Below are 24,968 nucleotides of genomic sequence, written 5' to 3'. Positions count from 1 at the left end.
TGCTCCTATCACTACAGAACATACAGGGTAATACAGTGCCACATACCTCTTACATCCAGTGACGTCTCCTTTGATGTAGATGTTCTCTTTCCTCATCTTCTCCTTTCAGACCTTCAGACCAGACACCATTTTTCAGCCATTTTTCGTCTCTGCAGTTTGACCAAAAAAAATCTTAGTTTACTACTTTTCCATCATCCTCCCATCTTCTGGACAAATCATCCTAACACCCCCAATACTGTTTCGCTGTGCTCCCCAATACTATACTGCAGAAACAGATAATACCCCTGATAATACTAGTACCACACAGAGCCCCCCATATAAAATACCCCTTCTTTGTGGCCTCAGTAGATGCCCCCATAGTGCCCCCCAATTATGTGCCAATAAGAAGTGGCCCCACAGTGCCACCCAATAATGTGCCAGTAAGTGTCCCCATAGATGCCCCCCTAATCATGTGCCAGTATCAAGTGTGGAGTGCCTCTCTCCTCCCCCCATGTGCCAGTATCATAGTGCCATCTCCCCCCAATGTGCCAGTATTATAGTGCCATCTCCCCCATAATGTGCCAGTATCATAGTGCCACCTCCCCCCATAATGTGCCAGTATCATAGTGCCATCACCCCCCATAATGTGCCAGTATCATAGTGTCATCTCCCCCATAATGTGCCAGTATTATAGTGCCACCTCCCCCCATAATGTGCCAGTATCATAGTGCCATCTCCCCCCATAATGTGCCAGTATCATAGTGCCATCTCCCCTTATAATGTGCCAGTATCATAGTGCCTCCCCCCCAATGTGCCAGTAGTATCATAGTGCCTCTCACCTCTCCCCCTGGCATCCACAGATCCCCCATCCTATAACAGTGCCATCCACAGACCCCCCACCCCATAACAGTGCCATCCACAGACCCCCCCAACCCATAACAGTGCCATCCACAGACCAGCCCCCACCCCTTAACAGTGTCATCCACAGACCCCCCCACCCCATAACAGTGCCATCCACAGACCCCCCCACCCCATAACAGTGCCATCCACAGACCCCCCCACCCCATAACAGTGCCATCCACAGACCCCCCACCCGATAACAGTGCCATCCACAGACCCCCCCCACCCCTTAACAGTGTCATCTACAGACCCCCCCACCCCATAACAGTACCATCCACAGACCTCCCCCCCACCCCTTAACAGTGTAATCCACAGACCCCCCCATTGCCGCTCCAGTACAGTTATAAAATGTGTAATTTAATTAATAATGATTCATGCTGCCCCCTCTGTAGTATAACATTCAATATATCCTACTCACAGGGCTACTGATATCGTAATGCAGGCCGGCCGGGCAGACGAGCGGCAGAGTGACTGACTGACGTCACAAGCCTGCACCGCCTACTTTATGAATGAAGCAGGCGGCGCAGGCACGTGACGGCAGTCAGTCACTCTGCCGCTCGTCTGCCCGGCCGGCCTGCATTACGATATCAGTAGCCCTGTAAGTAGGATATATTGAATGTTATACTACAGAGGGGGCAGCATTAATCATTATTAATAGAATTACACATTTTATAACTGTACTGGAGCGGAGGGGCCGGAGCACAGTGAACACACCGGTCCCCAGCTCCTCCTCCCAGTCCCTCCCACCGGGATTCGTCGGATTCGTATCAGGTAAATTACGTCGGGATTCGAGTCCACGAATCCCATGAATGCAGCAAGATTCGAGGGGTTCGTGGATTCGACGAATCCCCCGTCCCATCTCTAATTTTTATGATTTTTTTTCCTATTAAAGGGATTTTCTCACTTCAGCAAATGACATTTATCATGTAGAGAAAGTTAATACAAGGCACTGACTAATGTATTGTGATTATTCATATTGCCTCCTTTGTTGGTTTGATTCATTTTTCCATCACATTATACACTGCTCGTATCCAGGGGTTATGACCACCCTGCAATCCAGCAGCGGTGGTCATGTTTGCACACTATAGTGTAAAAGCACGGCCACCACTTCTGGAGTGCAGGGTGGTCGTAATCCCTGAATATGAGCATCCATCGTATTAAGTGATGGTAAAATGCATCTAGCCAGTAAAATAGGCAATATAGGCAATCACAATACATTAGTAAGTGCCTTGTATTAACTTTCTCTACGTGATAAATGCAATTTGCTGAAGTGGGAGAACCATTTTAATTGGTGTTAATTTTATATTTTTTGTCTGACTATGAAACTTAAAATTCTGATCAGCTGATAATTTTAAGAATTTAGTGTGCCAGTGATGCATCCTGTCAGTGCATCACTGGGAGGCAATCTAATAATCCATGCCAATGGCAAACCTTGGGACTTTATCAGGACTCCAATTATTATGGCATGGAGCAGTGAAAATTAAAGGGTTAAATGGTCAGAAACAGAAATTTCGGTCAGTTGCAGCTAGGCTCCTATTGTTGATCACATAGCTATAGCCTTTTTGCTTATGCACTCATCCTGACGTCATGGAGCCATAGGACAAGGCAGGCTATGGCATTCACCCAGGGCACACAAAAGAGCTAGTTATACTTTATTTATTTATTATGAAATCAGATATTTTATAGACATAATTATTTTACCCATTTTTCTTCATTACATATAATTTTCTTGTAAATCTTCTTACATTTTCTCATAGGTGCTCACATTCTATTTGAAAATTTTTCTACTGAAGCGAATCATGACATTCTTGAAATACAAAATGGACCCACTCTTCCAGGTTCTCAGATCGGGCAATTTAGTGGCAATGAACTTCCTTTACCTTTGCTTAGCACAACACATGAAGTTTTCATTCACTTTTTTAGTGATCACTCTGAGAATAGACAAGGATTTAAGCTTGTTTATCAAGGTAAGAGGCTTTAAAATAAATTTTGCAAAAATTTTTCATATTCCATTGCATGATGTTTAAGGCAGGTGGGGTAGCTGATACTTCTGATACTATCAGAAGAATAGTGGTCTGTGACCCCCCTCCCCAAACTTGTGGCCACATTAGAGCAGTGATAGTATAATGGCTTAAGGAAACAGCCACATCTAGGAGCTCCACCTATTAAAGATGTATGTCATATATATATACAGTCGTGGCCAAAAGTTTTGAGAATTACATAAATATTAGAAATTGGAAAAGTTGCTGCTTAAGTTTTTATAATAGCAATTTGCATATACTCCAGAATGTTATGAAGAGTGATCAGATGAATTGCATAGTCCTTGTTTGCCATGAAAATTAACTTAATCCCAAAAACACCTTTCCACTGCATTTCATTGCTGTCATTAAAGGACCTGCTGAGATCATTTCAGTAATCGTCTTGTTAACTCAGGTGAGAATGTTGACGAGCACAAGGCTGGAGATCATTATGTCAGGCTGATTGGGTTAAAATGGCAGACTTGACATGTTAAAAGGAGTGTGATGCTTGAAATCATTGTTCTTCCATTGTTAACCATGGTGACCTGCAAAGAAACGCGTTCAGCCATCATTGCGTTGCATAAAAATGGCTTCACAGGCAAGGATATTGTGGCTACTAAGATTGCACCTCAATCAACAATTTATAGGATCATCAAGAACTTCAAGGAAAGAGGTTCAATTCTTGTTAAGAAGGCTTCAGGGCGTCCAAGAAAGTCCAGCAAGCACCAGGATCGTCTCCTAAAGAGGATTCAGCTGCAGGATCAGAGTGCCACCAGTGCAGAGCTTGCTCAGGAATGGCAGCAGGCAGGTGTGAGCGCATCTGCAATCACAGTGAGGCGAAGACTTTTGGAAGATGGTCTGGTGTGAAGAAGGGCAGCAAAGAAGCCACTTCTCTCCAAAGAAAACATCAGGGACAGATTGATCTTCTGCAGAAAGTATGGTGAATGGACTGCTGAGGACTGGGGCAAAGTCATATTCTCCGATGAAGCCTCTTTCCGATTGTTTGGGGCATCTGGAAAAAGGCTTGTCCGGAGAAGAAAAGGTGAGCGCTACCATCAGTCCTGTGTCATGCCAACAGTAAAGCATCCTGAGACTATTCATGTGTGGGGTTGCTTCTCATCCAAAGGAGTGGGCTCACTCACAATTGCCCAAAAACACAGCCATGAATAAAGAATGGTACCAAAACACCCTCCAACAGCAACTTCTTCCAACAATCCAACAACAGTTTTGTGAAGAACAATGCATTTTCCAGCACGATGGAGCACCATGCCATAAGGCAAAAGTGATAACTAAGTGGCTCGGAGACCAAAACGTTGACATTTTGGGTCCATGGCCTGGAAACTCCCCAGATCTTAATCCCATTGAGAACTTGTGGTCAATACTCAAGAGGTGGGTGGACAAACAAAAACCCACTAATTCTGACAAACTCCAAGAAGTGATTATGAAAGAATGGGTTGCTATCAGTCAGGAATTGGCCCAGAAGTTGATTGAGAGCATGCCCAGTCGAATTGCAGAGGTCCTGAAAAAGAAGGGCCAACACTGCAAATACTGACTCTTTGCATAAATGTTATGTAATTGTCGATAAAAGCCTTTGAAACCTATGAAGTGCGTGTAATTATATTTCACTACATCACAGAAACAACTGAAACAAAGATCTAAAAGCAGTTTAGCAGCAAACTTTGTGAAAACTAATATTTTTGTCATTCTCAAAACTTTTGGCCACGACTGTATATATATATATATATATATATATATATATATAGTATCACCACAGTCTGTCAAGATGTCAAGCTGGAGCTGATAATTGACTAATCATGAGCAGTCATCTCTGCTGTGCGGGAATGAACAATCCATATTTACACAGAAAAATCTGCTGCCAAGAAATGAATATTTTGAATGACACTGGCTGGTGGAAGAATATGCTATATAAGCGTGCTGACGCTGAATGGCAAAGGAAGCACTGTGAAATGTTCTGCATGAGGTGACTATGGCTGGGGATAAGGAGTTAGTCAGTGCTGAACAGAATTAAAGGGAATGTGTCATCAAACTTATCACTTATTGTTTAAATTATATTTCTATGGTAAACATTCATAAAAAAAATATATATATATTTTTTTTCCATATCTATATTACAAAAAAAGTTGTATATAATCCTACAATTTAACATTTGACACTAAGTCAAATAATAGGTCATGATTTCACGTTCTATACATGTAACTTTTCAGAAGCCATTATCACTATCACCATAGACAGAATTACAATGGCAAGTAACAGTTCTATATAGATAACACAGGATCCACCATTCACAATTAGGGTTGAGAGAATTGAAGTATTCAAAGTGGACTTTGATCCGAATTTCAGGGAAACATTTCACCACCAAGCCGAATTTCCTCGTGCTTCGTGGTAACAAATCAATTTTCCGTGAAATGGGGAAAATAAATCATACTCACCTCATCCTTTTGCACACAAAGAGGCTGCCACGGCAATCTTGATTAATGATTTTGCGGAGTATCTTCAATTAAGATGGCTGCGACCTCTCCTCGATCAAATGAATAAGGTAAGTATTTTTCTTTTTTTTCTCCCCACCGGATTAACCGCTGAAAGCCCTTGATCAAACATGTATCTGAGGGGATCAATGACGGGGGTGTGGCGCAATTGCCGTTCCCCATCATTGTGCCCACTAATTACAAAGAAATGCGCTTCATGACTAAGTAATTTGTCACAAAGCAAATATCTTGATGAAATCTGGAGAAGCAGCCGAATCGAATTTTTGATAACTACGCTCATCACTATTCACAATAGGTGATATCACAGCTTATTAGCAAATTGGGTCAGCTCCTGTCCATTGTGTCTATAGCCCATGTAGCTGCTCTTAAAAGACAGGAAGTCTTTAAATATATTTTAGGCCTAAGGGACAGTGTGAAAATTGCAGGGTTATGTAAAAAAAAAATTATATAGTGACAAGGAAAAAAAATTAAAAGAAGTCAACAAAAATTCTGAAAAAAAAACACCATAACAAAAATTAGATTTAAAAAAAAGGTAATTTTCTGATGCCATATTCCCTATAAGCTGTGACACTGGTTGGGAATGAAGGTATTATATGAGGTAACTTGAATAAGAATGTATAGGTGATGACAGGTGATTCAATATAGTGCTACCCATGGCATTTATTCTAGCATGGTAGGGAGAAATGGTTGTAAACGCTAGTATTTTAGATTGAGAATCAGACATTTAATTAATTGTTGAAAATAAAATATATAATGATTAGTGTTGGGCTTGAATATTCGAATAGCGAATATTATTTGCGAATATCGTCATTTAGAGAATTCGTGAATATTTAGAATATAGTGATATATATTCGTAATTTCGAATATTCTTGATTTTTTTTTCAACAGTAACCTCCCTTCCTGCTTGTGGGCCAATGAGAAGGCTGCAATGTCTTTGTCTGAGCTTAGCAAGATCCCTAGCAACCAATAGGAAAGTTGCCTACCCCGTTCTATATAAGAACCTCCCCAGTAGCCCTTGTATGCAGTATTTTGCAGATCTGACAGAGACAGCAGTGTTATTGCTGTGCTCTCTGCTTTCCTGTGTCATTACATTAGATAGTTAGTTAGCTTATATATATATATATATATATATATATATATAATACAGATAGTTAGTGGGAGATAGTCAGTGTAGGTTAAATAGTGATATAGTGAAGCTGATAGATTTTGCTGTCCATACATACATTCAACATACATAGTGCTATATATACAGTCCTGATCAAAAGTTTAAGACCACTTGAAAAATGGCAAAAAATCATATTTAGCATGGCTGGATCTTAACAAGGTTCCAAGTAGAGCTTCAACATGCAGCAAGAAGAAATGGGAGTGAGACAAAACATTTTTTGAGCATTCAATTTAATGAAAACAACGAATAAACTGAAACAGGGTGTTTTTCAGCTGATCAAAAGTTTAGGACCACACCTCCAAAAAAAAACTAAACCCCCCAAAACAGAAATCCAACTTCCAAACAGGAAGTCAGTAATAAGTAGCTCACCGTTATTGTTTATCACTTCAAAAATTTGTTTCGGCATGCTTGATGCAAGCGTTTCCATGAGGTGAGTGGGAACATTTCTCCAAGTGGTGAAGACGGTTGCACGAAGGCCATCTACTGTCTGGAACTGTTGTCCATTTTTGTAAACTTCCCTTGCTATCCATTCCCAAAGGTTCTCAATTGCATTTAGATCAGGGGAACACGCAGGAAGGGACAAAAGAGTGATGTTATTCTCCTGGAAGAAGTCCCTTGTCCTGTGGGCATTGTGTACTGTAGCGTTGTCCTGTTGAAAAACCCAGTCGTTACCACACAGACGAGGGCCCTCAGTCATGAGGAATGCTCTCTGCAACATCTGGACATAGCCAGCAGCTGTTTGACGCCCCAGCACTTCCTGAAGCTCCATTGTTCCACTGAAGGAAAAAGCACCCCAGACCATTATGGCGCCCCCTCCACTGTGGCGCGTAGAAAACATCTCAGGTGGGATCTGCTTGTCATGCCAGTAACGTTGGAAACCATCAGGACCATCAAGGATACATTTTTTCTCATCAGAGAATAAAAATTTCTTCCACCTTTGAATGTCATATGTTTGGTGCTCTCTTGCAAAGTCCAAACGAGCAGCTCTGTGGCGTTCAAGGAGACGAGGTCTTTGAAGACGTTTTTTGTTTTTGAAGCCCTTCAGTCTCAGATGCAGTATAAAGGTCATGGGGCTGCAGTTAGCACCAGTAATGGCCTTAATTTGGGTCGAGGATCGTCCAGTGTCTTGACAGACAGCCAATTGGATCCTCCAGCTCAGTGCTGATGAAATTTTTTTGGGCCTTCCACTTGACTTTTTTGTTCCATAACCCTCAGTATCATTTAAGAAATTGCAAATGACTGTCTTACTGAGTCCCACCTCAGCAGAGATGGCTCGCTGTGAGAGACCCTACTTATGCAGTTCAACTACCCGATCACGTTCAAAAATGGAGAGTTTTTTTGCCTTTGCCATCACAACGTGTGACTACCTGACAGAAAATGACAATTAATCCACCTCTTTGCACAGATTTGGCCTTTTAAAGGCATGTGGTCCTAAAATTTGGATCAGCTGAAAAGCAGCCAGTTTAATCGTTATTTTCAATTAATTGAATGCTCAAAAAATGTTTTGTCTCACTCCCATTTCTTCTTGTTGCATGTTGAAGCTCTACTTGGAACCTTGTTAAGATCCAACAATGTAAAATATGATTTTTTGCCATTTTTCAAGTGGTCTTAAACTTTTGATCAGGACTGTATGTATGTATGTATGCTACATACATACATAGTGCTACGATGTCACAAGTTAACAACAAAACTTAGTGCTCGAATCACTAATAAGTAGAGTTGAGCGGACACCTGGATGTTCGGGTTCGGCCGAACTTGAAAAAAAAGTTTGTGTTCGGGACCGGAACTTGACCGGAACTTGACCCCGAACCCCATTGAAGTCAATGGGGACCCGAACTTTTGGGCACTAAAATGGCTCTAAAATAGTCCTGGAAAGGGCTAGAGGGCTGCAAAAGGCATCAAAATGTGCTTAAGAGCATGGCAACTGTTCTGCAAACAAATGTGGATAGGGAAATTACTTAAAATAACATAAAATACAGAAAAATGTAAAATAACAATCTGGATCTAGGAGTAGGAGGTTGAGGAGGCAGTGGATGGGTGTATGTGGCGGTGTAGGTTGACGTGGCGGTGTAGGTGGAAGCGGCGGTAAAGGAGGAATAGGAAGCCAACACTGATTTGTGTTATTTTTTATTTTTAAATTGGGGTATCCCCCAAAATATTGGGACATATAACAAAATAAAACCAAGAATAAGTGCACTTGAGTACAAGAATGGATGGTTACACGTCCACTTATGGACGTGTAATCCCAGATGTGCAGTATATTAGAGGGTTTTTTCACCCTAACCAAAAAGCTGTATTTCTGTCCTAAATGTGACAGTCACTTATGCATGTGTAATCCCAGATGTGCAGTATATGAGAGGCTTTTTTCACCCCAGTATGCCAAAGCCGTATTTATGACCTAAATGTCACAGTCACTTTATGCATGTGTAATCCCAGATGTGCAATATATTAGAGGCTTTTTTCACCCCAGTAACCAAAAAGCCGTATTTATGGCCTAAATGTGACAGTCACTTATGCATGGTTAATCCCAGATGTGCAGTATATTAGAGGGTTTTTTCACCCTAATCAAAAAGCTGTTTTTCTGTCCTATATGTGACAGTCACTTATGCTTGTCTAATCCCAGATGTGCAGTATATTAGAGGTTTTTTTTCACCCTAACCAAAAAGCTGTATTTCTGTCCTAAATGTGACAGTCACTTATGCACGTGTAATCCCAGATGTGCAGTATATCAGAGTTTTTTTTCACCCCAGTAAGAAAAAAGCTGTATTTCTGTCCTAAATGTGACAGTGACCTATGCACGTGTAATCACAGATGTGCAGTATATTAGAGGCTTTTTTCACCCTAACCAAAAAGCTGTATTTCTGTCCTAAATGTGACAGTCACTTATGCTTGTCTAATCCCAGATGTGCAGTATATTAGAGGGTTTTTTCACTCTAGTATGCCAAAGCTGTATTTCTGGACTTGCAGATAGCCTATGCTGGTGCACTATCGTTGCATAAAATGGCTGCCGATCAGGTATTGATATTGATGAAATGAAGAAAAAAAAGTTTGTTTTCAGCAGTATTTGGCTCAGGGCAGGCTTAAAAAAATTGTGCACTGCACCCACAAAACACTTTTTCTGTAGATCACTGAGTACATAAACCAATTCTTGATAAGATCGCTCCCTGATCTCTCCCTCACAGCAGCTGCAGCCTCTCCCTACACTAATCCGAGCAGAGTGACGGGCGGCGCTACGTGACTCCAGCTTAAATAGAGGCTGGGTCACATGCTGCAGTTGGCCAATCACAGCCATGCCAATAGTAGGCATGGCTGTGATGGCCTTTTTGGGCAAGTAGTATGACGCCTGTTGATTGGCTGCTTTGCAGCCTTTCAAAAAGCGCCATAAAAATCGCCGAACACCGAACCCGAACCCGAACTTTTACGTAAATGTTCGGGTTCGGGTCCGGGTGCCAAAAAACCTAAAGTTCGGTACGAACCCGAACTTTACAGTTTGGGTTCGCTCAACTCTAGTAATAAGTAGTCAGATCTGTTAAAATGTGAAGTTGCACTTATTACGCCAAAATATTTGCATTATTGGTGCCGATTTAGCTATCGCAAATATATTGGAGCACTCTATCTGCATATAAAGCGATTGTAATGTTCTGCCTTGCCAACCATTTTCTCCAGTCTCAGGAAACTTCTAGCACCTTGAAAAATGGAGCTATAGCGACCAATGCCTTTATTTCAAGTGCATAGCACGAATATTATATATTAAGAAAATAATCTTGAATTTGCGAATTCTCGAATATATGACGGATATTATACCAAATATTCACGAAATATCGCAAATTAGAATATTGCCCCTGGGCTCATCACTAATAATGATACCAGGGGCAGCATATAATAATGGAAATGCCCCAATTTCCACAATGTCATTGTCTAAAAATTCTTGTTGTGCTCTGCTGGTATTTCTACAAACAATAATTAGGTCAGCGTATTCCATCCTATCTTTAGACAAATTCTGATCATCCAGGTCTTCAAGAATAATGCCCAACTCCAAGATGAACACAAGATACCATTCTATTACCTTTACTGTTTAGTAAACATAAGAGAAAGGTTTTAGTGCATTAGCATCTGAGAGCATACTGGGCTTTCAAAAAGATTCCATTTATTTTACTCACAAACATAAGTGTGTTAAAAGGATTTAAACAATAAAAGGGCAGATTCCAACAACTACCAAACTTAAGTTTTGTACTCAATTTAACTTCATTTGGAACTAATTATTGTTTGTGAAAATACTAGAAGAGTGCAGCAAGTATTTTAAAAATAAAATAGATTTCCTAAAAGAACATTTAGGGCTTATGCACGCGGCCATAATTGTTTTGCAGTCCGCAAATCATGTACACCTGAAGAAATGTTATATCCTTTGTCTGCAAAACAGACAAGAAATGGACGTGTTTTTGCAGGACCGCAGAATGGACTTACAGATGGGTGTGCTGTCCACATCTTTGTGGCTCCATTGAGATTAATGGGTCTGCATCCAATCCGCGAAAAAAAACATGGATCGGATATGGACCAAATTTACGGTTATGTGCATGAGCCCTTTAACCACACTTTAACCAAATCATATAAAAACTCTAGGACTCAACAAAACTCTAGCACTTCTCCCTTAATCAGGAACAGGATACATACTGTACTGTTACTACTGCTAGACAATGGTAACCTCCCACTCTTTATCAAAGCTAGATATATCCCTATTTTCACCCAGGCAGCCCCTCTGATATGTGCATCGGAGCATTTCATGCTTCAATTCTCTCCTTTGCCCTGTGCTGAATCGCTCAGGGCAAAGGTTTTTTTTTGGACATTCGGTGGCGTACTGGGCTCTCCATGGGGGAAAGCTAGGCGGAGGATTCCCATATATTATGCCTTCACTAAAGTCAGTTTCTCCACATTTTGTGTGGACAGATGAGTTCTCCTTGGGGTAATTATGGCTCCAGCCACACTAAACACCCACTCTGGACTTAAGGAATCTCTTTATAACCAGATTTAACATCTGCGCCATGCAGGGAGCATGGCTCAGCCCTCCTTATCCCAACACCATGTTCTTCCCATTGTCGGTCACCCTGGTTCCAATTTTGAGTTGACGAGGAGAAAGCCAGGATTTAATTTCTTGATGAAGAACGCATAGCAGTTCCTCCATTGTGTGACTCCTTTAGCCCAGGTAAACTAGGTGCAGAACAGCGTGACACCGCCGTGCACTGCACATATGGTATGCTGGAGGAGCACTGTGAATTGTCCCTGCAGTGGAAGCTGAAAACACGGTGGAGGATGAGGAGGCAGAGGTGGACATTGTCGCAGGACCAACGGCGTGATAACGTGGAGGCGGAAGCGGCGTCACCTGGCCAAATTGCTGATGTGACTGGACAGGAACCTTGTCCTTGACCGTAGTTATAGCTCCACATGTCGGCACTGCCATGCACTTTGGCAGACAACGAAAGGCTCAAAGACTGGCCCATCTTCTGTTCTACATATGTGTGCACGGCTGGTACTGCCTTTTTGGCAAAGCTAGATGACACTGGAAGCTCAGGCCTCTCGCTGCGACTCCTGCTGCCACCCCCCCTTCTTCTGCTGCTACTTCTGCCTGTGACAGAAACATTTTGGCCACTGCCTGTTCCCTTTGAAGGGCCTGTCACTTGTCTGTGACATACTATAAAATAAAATAATTTAATTAAAAGTAAATTAATAAACCCTGTAAATGGCTACAGTACAATGTAACTACAACAGGATTCTCCACCTTGGCTCGGCACAAGCCATCAGTTCTTTGAAAGGTGCAGAGTCCACCACTTGGAAAGGGAGGGACTGCAGCACAAGCAACTTGGCCAGGAGCATGTCCAGCTTCTGCGCTATTGGATGAGTGCACGCATACTGTTGTCTCTTGGCAAACTATTTGGTGATTATTGCTGACTAAATGACTGACGAGGAGTAGGAGGACGAGGAGTAGGAGCATCAGGACCAGTATATGATGGGAAGGACAGACCATTCGGCTGAGGGGGTGAAGCCTTGACTGCATGAAATCAGGTGCGTGCCACTGGGTGATGCAGCGTTTGCTGTGTTAGGCTGGACAGCCACATCGGAGCTATGGTTCTCCCAGTCCACTTTATGGTGATCCTACATCATGTGTTGACGCAGGGCTGTGGTGCCAACATTAGCACCTTGGCCACGCTTCACCTTCTGCCCACAAATTCGTCAAATGGCCATGTTTACCTCCTCTGGCGGCTTAAAAAAAAAAAATGCCATACCACTGAGTATGCCACTTTCCCCCCAACACTCTGCATTGACTTTCTGCTACCGCTGCCTTCGTGAAACCCTGCACCGCTTCTTTCCGGGCAGGTAGGCTCCTGCCAAGCAGGTGGTCTACGCCGGGGACGTTTGGCTCCCAACCTCCCATTGCTGCCACCCCCTCCCATTGCTGCCACCCTGCTGAGTCACGGCCACTTTAGCACCTTGCTGGCTAAGCAGCTGCCTCACGCGTAAGTTGCCACCCTCTTCTCCTGATGATGACAAGGCCCTTTCTTCACCCGTCTCCCAAATGCGATCGGCTACATCATCATCCGCTACTGTATGCCCGTCACTGATATCCTCCTCGATGGTCTCAGGGCCAGGAGCCTGACAGCTCGCAACACCAGTTCCCACGCGACTCTCATAATGACTACTTGCCTGCCTACTGGAGGAAGCGGCGGATGTCTCCTCCAGATATTGGCAAGGGAGTAGCTGCCGACTGCCTTCTAGTAGCTCGTCCTCACTGAAAAGGGGAGCCGATCCTACGACATATAATATTTCACGCACTGAGGGAGCAGAAAATGACAGAGGCAGGTTGAGGACAGTTGGGGGCACAGGGCCTGCTCCCGGGCCATGACAACTGAGTGTCGTGTCAGAAAAAAACACTGACTCTTGGCTGGGGTTGTCTGATGTCGCTTGAGATCATTCAAGCACCGCTGGGTTGCAGTTCAAGACACGATCGCTAGATGTCACTGGAAGCTCAGACTTCTCACTGCGACTCCTGCTGTCAACCCCCTTCTTCTGCTGCTACTTCTGCCTGCGACAGAAACATTTTGGCCCCTGCCCATTCCCTTTGAAAGGCCTGTCACTTGTCTGTCTGACATACTATGAAATTAAATAATTAAATTAAAAGTAAATTAATAAACGCCGTAAATGGCTATAGTACAATGTAACTTCACCGCAGAACAGCAAATAAGAAGTAATTTTTTTCCCAATTAATAACCCCCCCAAAAAATGTACAACAATCAGAACGGTTAATAACTAGTGATGAGCGGCAGGGGCAATATTCGAATTTGCGATATTTCGCGAATATTCGGCATATATTCGAGAATTCGCAAATTCATGATCTCCAGGCATTATTTTATTGATTTAAAAAAAGATATAATATTCGCGATTATGAATATATTTTGCAATATTCTAAATATTCGCGAATTCTCGAAGTGCCGATATTCACGATTAAAATTTGCAATTCGAATATTCCTGATCAACACTATTAATAACACGTATGTATATTTTCTATTAATACACCCCGTAAATGGCTGTAGTACAATGTAACTTCACCGCAGAACGGCAATTAAGCCGTATTTTTATTTCTAGTAATACACCCCAAAAAAATTTAGAACAATGTAAATTCACTACAGAATGGCTAATAGGACGTATGTATATTTCCTATTAATACACCCTATAAATTGCTGTAATACAATGTAACTTCACCGCAGAACGGCAATTAAGACAATTTTTTTTCCTATTAATACATCTCCAAAAAAAAGTTTAACAGTGTAAAATCACTGAAGAATGGCTAATAGGACATTTGTATATTTCCTGTTAATACACCCTGTAAATGGCTATATCACACAGCACTTGCATCCCAATAACAAGCAAGGTTTGCTGGAATTACTGAGCTATCATATAGTGCAAACCTAAAAGCAGCAGTATAACAGCTATTTGGATCCCCAATTACTGCAGAAAGGTTTAATAGAATCGCTCCTATTACCTAAGCTATACACTCCCCTATTGGACCATGTTCTCCTTTTATAGTGTGGATAATGCCTCCCTACCCTTTCCCTACACCATGAATATTTTTTCCCTGAACTTTTATATAGATTTTTTAGCACAATAGTCTTTCCTAATACTGTCCCTAGCGCCTGCTGACATCTCTCCCTGCATTAAGTACACTGTAAAATGGCTGAATCCAAGATGACTGAGGCTATTTATAGGGCTGTGACATCACAGGGACTGGCTGGCTGCTGATTGGCTGCATGCATGGCATTGTGGGTGATCCCTTGTTCCCAAAGTTCTTTGCTCCATGTCCTAACATGTACAGCAGCCATTTTAGGAAAAAATAGAATTTGTTACCACAAACCGTGAGGAAAATCAACTTAGGTGCAAATCTAAATTTTCCTTAAACTCTTGTCGAATTCCACTTATTCAACTCTGATTCGCTCTTCTTTACTGAGCATGTTCAACCAGTTCATAGAGACGGACAAAAAATAAGAAAAATAAAAAACAGCAGGTGGTGCTATGCAAATAAATTTTATTGAATAACTCAGTGGCTGTACAAAATGTTTAAGTATATGCAATTAAAACAGTAATCAGATCTAGGTGCTAGTTTGAAAATGTAGAATGTATTTTGTGACAACCACTTTAAAGTTTTTTTTTTTTTTTTTTTTTTTTTTTTTTTTGCACTTAAACACTAGTAACTTCTTTGAAGTTATATCATCTTAGCTATGTGAATTCAATTTCTTGATAAACTGGCAGTTACTTAGTTAAGACTCATGCAGACGTCCGTGGAACACGGTCGGTGAGATACCGGACTGGCATCCTCCTAAGTGCAGGAGCGCACGGCGTCATTGGTTGCTATGACGCCGTGCGCTTCGTGCCACCACTGCTATACAGCAATACACTCACATAGATCATACAAGTGTATTACTGTACAGCAGCAGCGGCACGAAGCACATGGCTTCATAGCAACCAATGACGCCGTGCGCTCCTTCACTCAGGAGGATGCCAGTCCGGTATCTCACTGACCGTGTTCAACGGACATCGGCATGAGACTTTACACAGGTCCATCAAGTTCAATCTTTACCCAGAGTTTAAAAATAAAGCTAGATGATTAGGAAGTGAAGGATCACTTAATTTTCTGTACTGTATAAAGTTCTTTACAAATACAAGTTTTATAGTTAACAATAGATAACAGGTAGCATATTTCTTGTCGCAAACATTTCTCTCATTATATTCCACTGAGCATAGAAATGTGTTTTGGACAACAATGGTGATTCAGGTCAACATAAGCAAACATAAAATTGTAGAAGTTCAAATCCAATAATAGGTGGAAATGATTGTTTTTTTCTTTCTTGTATTCTAATAACATATTACATATAACTGGATGGGACTCGCAAAGGGTTAATAATATAATGAATTACTTAATCTGTTCCTTAACACTTGTTTATTAAGTTATTTGTATATATTTGATCATTCATATTAGAATGGTGTTTTGCTATATTGTTTTAGGTAACTATGTAATTATGTGTTTTAGCTTTCTGCTCTGATCCTAGACTATTTAATAAGCACTTATGTTATCATTTTGGTATCTTCAGAATAATCTATTTAATTCATATGGGAAGGACAAGAACATTTTGTGCTTCAGTAACAGCTGAAAACATGCTGTTTTATGAGGCTTCTTGTTGTTATGGCTCATGCTTCACAAATTCATGTGACTGCTTTGAGGATATTCATATTTTACTAGTTTTATAAATCTAAAACTCCTAATCATGGTCGACAGTAATGCTGTGTAAATAGTTATCTTTCAAATGTACATTTTATTTGCCAGCTGCTATAGTATGACGAATATACTTTTAAAGAACTTATATGATGATACATTCTGTTATTATCATGCTGAGAAAAACATTCATCTGAAATTTATTTAGTTGTATCTAGTACATTATTTTACATTCATGGTCATCTTGCTGCCAGGGTCCCATTATGGATTGCTGATAATTTTTTCCTCTACTTTATTTTCTCTTAACTAAATAAACAACTACAGTAGATTAAATTAAAGACCAATTACTTATATGTTAATTATGTTTAATTAACCATTAATAACAGCTTAGAGACCCAATCAGAACCCAATGTTAATAAGACCCCCAATCAGACCTTAGCTCAGACCCCAATGTTAATAATGCCACAATATGACCTCAGATCTGAGGCCCAATCAGACCTCAGCTCAGACCCCAATGTGAATGAACCCCAATCTGATCTCAGATCAGAGCCCCAATATGAATAAGACCCCCCATTCAGACCTCAAATCAAACCCCAATGTGATTGACCCCCAGACCTCAGATCAGACCCCCCCATGCTCAGAGCAAGTACAATAAAAATAAAATAAATCAGCCTAACTCTCCTGCTCCAGACTCTGCTGCCATTCCTAGGAGCCAGCTCCTTTCTTCTTTCCTATTACTGTATCTAACTCTTTCAAGATCTTTAATACAAAAACAGAATTATGGCAAATTTGGCCCAAATTGTGACCTGACATCTCACAGCGTTATGTCACAAAGTGTGCCTATGTCCTTACTCTCACGCACCAGAGTTAACAGTCACAGTCATAACGTGTTAACTATGGTAGATGTGATAACTCACCAAGTGTGTGTGTCAACTCTGCTACATTTGTATTTTCATTGACTTGCATAAGAGGAACAGAACTAACAGTCATAATGATACCACATTAACTAGATATGATAACTCACCAAGTGTGTGTGTTAACTCTGCTATATCCGTATATAGCACTATATACAGTTGCAAGAAAAAGTATGCAAACCCTTTGGAATGATATGGATTTCTGCACAAATTGGTCATAAAATGTGATCTGATCTTCATCAAAGTCACAACAATAGACAATCACAGTCTGCTTAAACTAATAACACACAAAGAATTAAATGTTACCATGTTTTTATTGAACACACCATGTAAACATTCACAGTGCAGGTGGAAAAAGCATGTGAACCCCTAGACTAATGACATCTCCAAGAGCTAATTGGAGTGAGGTGTCAGCCAACTGGAGTCCAATCAATGAGATGAGATTGGAAGTGTTGGTTAGAGCTGCTCTGCCCTATAAAAAACACACACCAGTTCTGGGTTTGCTTTTCACAAGAAGCATTGCCTGATGTGAATGATGCCTCGCACAAAAGAGCTCTCAGAAAACCTACTATTAAGAATTGTTGACTTGCATAAAGCTGGAAAGGGTTATAAAAGTATCTCCAAAAGTCCACGGTAAGACAAATTGTCTATAAATGGAGAAAGTTCAGCACTGCTGCTACTCTCCCTAGGAGTGGCCGTCCTGTAAAGCTGACTGCAAGAGCACAGCGCAGACTGCTCAATGAGGTGAAGAAGAATCCTAGAGTGTCAGCTAAAGACTTACAAAAGCGATTCCCTGTTAGCGAATCTATGATACATAAAACACTAAACAAGAATGGATTTCATGGGAAGATACCACAGAGGAAGGCACTTCTGTCCAAAAAAAACATAGCTGCACGTTTACAGTTTGCACAAGAGCACCTGGATATTCCACAGCAGTAATGGCAAAATATTCTGTGGACAGATGAAACCAAAGTTGAGTTGTTTGGAAGAAACACACAACACTATGTGTGGAGAAAAAGAGGCACAGCACATTAACATCAAAACCTCATCCCAACTGTGAAGTATGGTGGTGGGGGCATCATGGTTTGGGGCTGCTTTGCTGTGTCAGGGCCTGGACGGATTGCTATCATCGAAGGAAAAATGAATTCCCAAGTTTATCAAGACATTTTGCAGGAGAACTTAAGGCCATCTGTCCACCAGCTGAAGCTCAACAGAAGATGGGTGTTGCAACAGGACAACGACCCAAAGCATAGAAGTAAATCAACAACAGAATGGCTTAAACAGAAGAAAATATGCCTTCTGGAGTGGCCCAGTCAGAGTCCTGACCTCAACCCGATTGAGATGTTGTGGCATGCCCTCAAGAAAGCGATTCACACCAGACATCCCAAGAATATTGCTGAACTGAAACAGTTATGTAAAGAGGAATTGTCAAGAATTACTCCTGATTGTTGTGCACATCTGATCTGCAACTACAGGAAACATTTGGTTGAAGTTATTGCTGCCAAAGGAGATTCAACCAGTTATTAAATCCAAGGGTTCACATACTTTTTCCACCTGCACTGTGAATGTTTACATGGTGTGTTCAATAAAAACATGGTAACATTTAATTCTTTGTGTGTTATTAGTTTAAGCAGACTGTGATTGTCTATTGTTGTGACTTAGATGAAGATCAGATCACATTTTTTTACCAATTTGTGCAGAAATCCATATCATTCCAAAGGGTTCACATACTTTTTCTTGCAACTGTATATATATATATATATATATATATATATGCACTCCTTAGTACAGTAGGACCATGGAGCAGTGAATAAAGCGCTTTCTCTGCTGGTGCTGTACTCACCACTCCCTGGTCTTCTGCTGATGCTGCATGCTGCACTGTGACCTGCACGAGAGTGAGGACATAGGCACACTTCGTGACCTCATGCTGTGAGATGTCAGATAATAGCATAGTGCAGCAGAAAGAGCAAGAAGAGGACTGGCTTTCAGGAGCAGCATCCAGAACAGGAGAGGTGAGTTGGATTATTAGTTTTTATTTTTCTGATCTGAGGTCAGAGCTGGGGTCTAATTAACATTGGGGGTCTGATTTGAGGTCTGATTGTTGATCTAGTTAACATTGGGGGTCTGTTTTGAGGTCTTATTGGGGGTCTAATTAACATTTGGGGTCTGATCTGAGGTTTTATTGGGTATTTGAAAGTAAATTAGGGATCTGATCTGAGGTCTGATTGGGGGTTTGTTTTACATTGGAGGTTTGATTGCGGGTCTGAGCTGGGGTCTAATTAACATTGGGGGGTCTGATCTGAGGTCTAGTTAACATTGGGGTCTGATTTTAGGGCTAAATGGGGATCTGAGCTGAGGTCTAATTATCATTGGGGGTCTGATCTGAAGTCTGATTAACAATAGGGGTCTTATTGGGGGTCTGATCTGACGTCTGATGAACATTGAAGGTCTGATTGGGGGCTAATCTGAGGTTTGATGAAAAAAAAAATCCCTTATTTTCCTCTTCCTAAACCTAGGTGGATCTTATGGGCAAGTGCCTCTCATACTGTAGGGCAAAAAATATGGTGTGTGTATGCATATATATCTGGTACACTAATCTGTGATCCACTGAATTTTTTTAAATAGAATTTGCTATTTTTTTTTATGGTCAACTGGACAGAGTATAGTAAAGTATATGGCAACTGTGATGTAGGAAAATGTATCTGGTGGTTTACTATCAGCACTGGAATTTATATTGTAAAATATTTAGGCTTCGTTCACATCATCGTTCAGCCTTTTTCGTTCTCCTACTCCGTTATAGGGACAGGAAAAATGGAAAGGACGGATTCGGAACATAACTGAGCCGAACAGAGCCTACGGACCGCATAGACCCCCATAGACTATAATGGGGTCTGTTAGGTTTACGCTCAGAAGATGATTTTGGAGCGGAGACAAAAGTAGTGCAAGCAGGATTTTTATCTCTGCTTCAAAAATCTTCCTATGAGTGGAAACCTAACGGACCCCATTATAGTCTATGGGGGTCTATGGGGTCTGTATGCTCCGTTCGGCTCAGTTATGTGCCGAATCCGTCCTTTCCATTTTTCCTGCCCCTATAACGAAGTAGGAGAACGGAAAGGCTGAACGCTGATGTGAACGAAGACTTAGTCGGTAATTATGAATTATTCGCTATACATTGCAGTGTTACACATTAATAAAAAATGACGCTGCTGCATTTCCAGAGAGTAGCTCTTAGTCTGACTTATACAGGGGGAGTCAAAAGTCACAGGACACCCTTTTATTTCCAAAAAAAGGAAAAAGGAAATATTTGAATATCCCAGCAAGTAATGGATGAGTGGCCTATCTTTTAGGGTGGAACATGGCCACCACCTTGAAAGCTGTAGCATATCATGACCAGAACACCAGAATGTTCTCAGAAATCAATTGCCGCAATCAGATTTGCAATATCTCTGCACCATTTTCTCTGCATGTCAGAGTGAGATTGTTACTTTGATTGCTTTTAATTTTATGTATGCATTTACCCTGTCCATGGTCCTCTACTGATACTTTGCAGGCATCCAATCCAAAGCTGCATACAGGCATCAAATCGGCAGTTGTAGAAATGTAGCAACCTCTTCATTATGCCAATATGTGAACTCAGAGATCAATAAAAGAAACGGAAAAAGAGTAACACAGTGGGTGTAAATCTAATGTCACTTGAACAGACTTGACTTGGGGCTATTCCCAAGGGTATAATCTGGTTTACATACTTTAACCATGTATTCAGGGATCAGGACTTTGCTGCAGGGGAACCACCAGGGCGCTACCTCTCGGAGTAGTCTCTGTTCTATCGACTGCTAACCCACAGGAATCAAGAAACATCAATGCAGAACACAGACAGATCAGGCAAAACCATAGTTAGGAATAGGCTGAGGTCAGGGCAGGCGGAGTATGGGGAGAGGGTAAGCAGAGCTATAGCTGAGGTCAGGTGCAGAGCAGTGGGGGGCATGGGCCACCACTATAACACAGACTAAAATAATCACATACTTCTCTCTTGCAGTAGCCACATTAAATACTCCACCATGTTCTTATCAATAAACATATTTAGTTAGGATAGTTAGTTTTCACTCCTTTTAAGACTATTATTTTTAAAACATTTTGGTTGTACTCCTCTGCCATTTGTGGGTATACTGATTGGGTATACTGATTGGACTCCCTAATGGTGGCAGCAGGCAGCCAGGATTTTATCAAGTAACAGCCATAGAGGAGAAGCACATCTAAAGTACTTCAAGTCTTCACATCCATTTATGTCTTCATTTCTGTTTTAACTTCTATTTATTCCCTGCCTTGTAAACAAACGCTTGTGTTTCTAAAATTGTCTAACTATCTTTTAAATTTATTTCATCTGTTGATTTTATTTTTCAGCTTATGAATTGCAAAATTGTCCAGATCCTCATCCATTTAAGAATGGCTATATCATTAATTCTGATTATAGCGTGGGACAATCAATAACTTTTGAATGTTATCCAGGATATGTTCTGATAGGACACGCTGTTCTCACTTGCCAGCATGGCATTAATAGAAATTGGAACTATCCTTTTCCAAAATGTGAAGGTAAGTCCATTATCCTAAGAGCTTGTTTGCCAATTAATTAGTTTTTAAATGTCTTAGAGAACAATGTTGAAGGCTATATTTTTATAAAGAGAAATATTTATTAATATTGAGTACAAAAGTATTCAGTGCTGACTTTGTAACTCAAACATAAAAGTCAATCTTATCACCCGCAGTGCCTTGAAGTGCATTGTTCTACCTGTATAAGTAGTGTAGCTCTCTTAACAAGCATTTATTTATTGTTCAGGAAATTAACATTACAACTTGCACCTTTTCTCTCTCGAGACAAATAAATATGATGCCATAAATATGGATATTTGCTGCATGATTCATTAGCCCTAATGTTTCATTATTGTGAAAGTATTTCTCATAGTGTAACGATTGTGTCTGCGTTTTATGCTTCACAAAACCTTTGTTGCTAAGGTTAATAATCTGAAGAAAAAGTAGTCAATAACTTTGAAGTCATGAAAAAAAGCCCACAATAATGCTAATTTTATAGCGCTTGGCTTAAATGAAGTGTAGCACACTGTACCTTCATTTAAACAAAACTAATGACTACATTAATTATTTGTAAAGTGGAGCGCAAACGGTTTTATAAGAAGGTAAAACAGAATGTTGCCTTTTTTTTCTCACTTTGATTCCACCTTTTTAGATAATAGTTAATTAGAGGAACTTTTATGTTTTTAAAACTGTATAAAGTTTCTTAAAATAATATCTGTCCTTGTAATGATTAATTACTAAACTAATGACAATAATTGCAATCACAATTAAAAATCTTCCTCTACTAAAAACTTCAAAGTGGAATTATAGCTAAGGGCTATAAATTAAAACTTTAGCCGTCATGGGTTAGTTTTCTGATATCTTAAGTTTTGTAGCTTTTTAGCTTTGTTATCCATAACAGCGTTTATCTATATAGAAGCACTCCAAAGTCAAATTTTCTCTATAAGTGTAGTTACCTGTCACATATCCATGGTCCTGGGTTCTGGTTAGTCAGTACCATGAAAGAGTGGTGACTGGACTAATGTCTCTTTACTCAATCATCTCATTGTCATATATTTTATTAAATAGCTAAGGCAGGAGTTATACCTGCATTACTTAATATATCCCTTTTGGCTGCATTCCTAGCAGATTTCTATAAATATGATATGCTGGACCAAATTACAACTTGAATTGCTAATTAATGTGCATGGATCTTGAATTGCAGCACAGTGAGTCCATAAATAAGCATTAAAGGCAACCTACAATCAAGACCATGCTTCACTTTTGGCAGGCAATGTAAATTAGTGTGACTAGTCTGACCATCATAGTCAGCTATTTTTAACTCTCATTGTCATTAGTGTTGAATTGACGTCCAACAAAAAAGTGTTGAATTGACGTCAAACTTGAATTTCCTTGTGCTTCATGGTAAGGAATTGATCTTTCTTTGAAATGGCAATAAAAACAAAAAAAATACATACACACCTCATCAATTTGCATGAGTAGAGGCCATCGCAGCCAACTTAAATGAAAATACCACACAAAATCTCACACGTAGTGATGTCGTCCCCGCATCTGGTCAGTGTGATGACATCTTCGTGCCTAGCCAGCGTGATGATATCATCACATTACTGAGCGATTTGACACAGTGTCTTAATCAAGATGGTGGTGATGGCCTCTATGCAAGCAAATGGATAAGGTGAGTTTTTTTGTTTTTTTACCCTGATTAACCTCTGAAAGGCATAAATGGTAGCTTCAGATGATGTGATTAGCGATGAATGTGTCATCTGAAGGGTTCAATTACAGGGAGCGGTGCGATAGCCATTCCCCTTCATTGCACCAACTACATACAAATAATTTCTTTCTGAAATTCTGCGAAGTAGCCGAATCAAATTTTTCTTAACTTTGCTCATCTCTAGTTGTCATGTTTAAACTAAATGTAGCTTTAACCCTAAATCATATCCAGTGTACCCAACTTAGAGAGAAGTGTCTGCTAGCAGTTTTGCGCCAACTTCCCTTCGCCTGGCTCACTCAACTGACAGTATGTGGATATAAGGCAGCATGATCTTGATAACAAGGTTCCCTTAATAAATAAATAGTTATGGGATCTGAAATGACAACATTATTTTGTAATGTATTTACTCTGTTCTGTACACTCAAGAGCCTTATTGTCTATTAATATGCAGTGTTTCTATTTCAGCACCATGTGGATACAATGTATCATCAGAAAATGGGACAATCTATTCTCCAGGATTTCCGGATGAATATCCCAATTCAAAAGACTGTGCATGGCTCATTTCTGTCCTACAGGGTCATGGGGTTTATATTAACTTTACTTTACTTCAGACTGAACCAGTGAATGATTATATTGCAGTATGGTATGTGACCCATCGTAAATAAATTGCTTTCAAATTGATTAATTTTTACTTGCCTTTGCAACTGTGTAATGGATGTGGTTCTGCAACTTGACATTTTTAAGAAGTAAAATAATAATAACACATAAGGTCAGAACATAAATTCGGAAAACAAATCAATTTTTATAGATACATGCATAGCACACATTAAATAAGTAATCAATCATTAACATTTTACTTCTGCAAAACTCTCATATCTTATTACAAATTCTCAGGGAGGGATGGTTAATAAAGTATGAAATGCCTTACAGTTAGTATGAGAACTGTATTTCTCATGTCACCATATTGACTGCTCTAGGAAAGGTTAGAAGCATACTACACATACAAATAAACATATGTGGGGTCATTTATCAAACTGGTGTAAAGTAGAACTGGTTTATCTGCCCATAGCAACCAATCAGATTACACCTTTCATTTACCAAATGAGCTGTCAAAAATGAAAGGTGGAATCTGATTGGTTTCTATGGGCAACTAAACTAGTTAAACTTTATACCAGTTTGATAAATCTCCCCCAATGGTGCATTAAAGGAGAATGTAATATTATAATAATAATAATAATAATAATAATAAAAAATAATAATAAGAAGAAGAATGCATGACTAATATTATAGTGATGATAATGTCTGTAAAATGCTATGGAATATGTCAGTGCGACATAAGTGAGTAAAATAATAATAATAGGTGGTGCTGACTGCTTGGACTATAACTACTAGAAAGTTCATGCAGGATACCATATACTATGAAAGTCTTC

At 40.2% G+C, this 24,968-nt stretch overlaps 1 protein-coding gene across 1 annotated transcript in view; it reads left to right on the top strand.

Moving 5' to 3' along the window:
• Nucleotides 1-24,968, top strand: part of CSMD1 (CUB and Sushi multiple domains 1) — a 2,494,699-nt gene that overhangs the window by 2,076,866 nt on the left and 392,865 nt on the right. Inside the window, exons 41-43 of the mRNA XM_040430026.1 lie at nucleotides 2,637-2,846; nucleotides 21,642-21,830; nucleotides 24,004-24,181. Of these exons, the coding sequence (XP_040285960.1) occupies nucleotides 2,637-2,846; nucleotides 21,642-21,830; nucleotides 24,004-24,181 (577 nt within the window). The remainder of the gene's footprint in view (nucleotides 1-2,636; nucleotides 2,847-21,641; nucleotides 21,831-24,003; nucleotides 24,182-24,968) is intronic.

This window comes from Bufo bufo, chromosome 4, assembly GCF_905171765.1.
Source record: "Bufo bufo chromosome 4, aBufBuf1.1, whole genome shotgun sequence".
Taxonomy (NCBI): domain Eukaryota; kingdom Metazoa; phylum Chordata; class Amphibia; order Anura; family Bufonidae; genus Bufo; species Bufo bufo.
The sequence above is the reverse complement of the archived record's forward strand: the minus strand, read 5'-3'. Positions and strand labels throughout refer to the sequence as shown.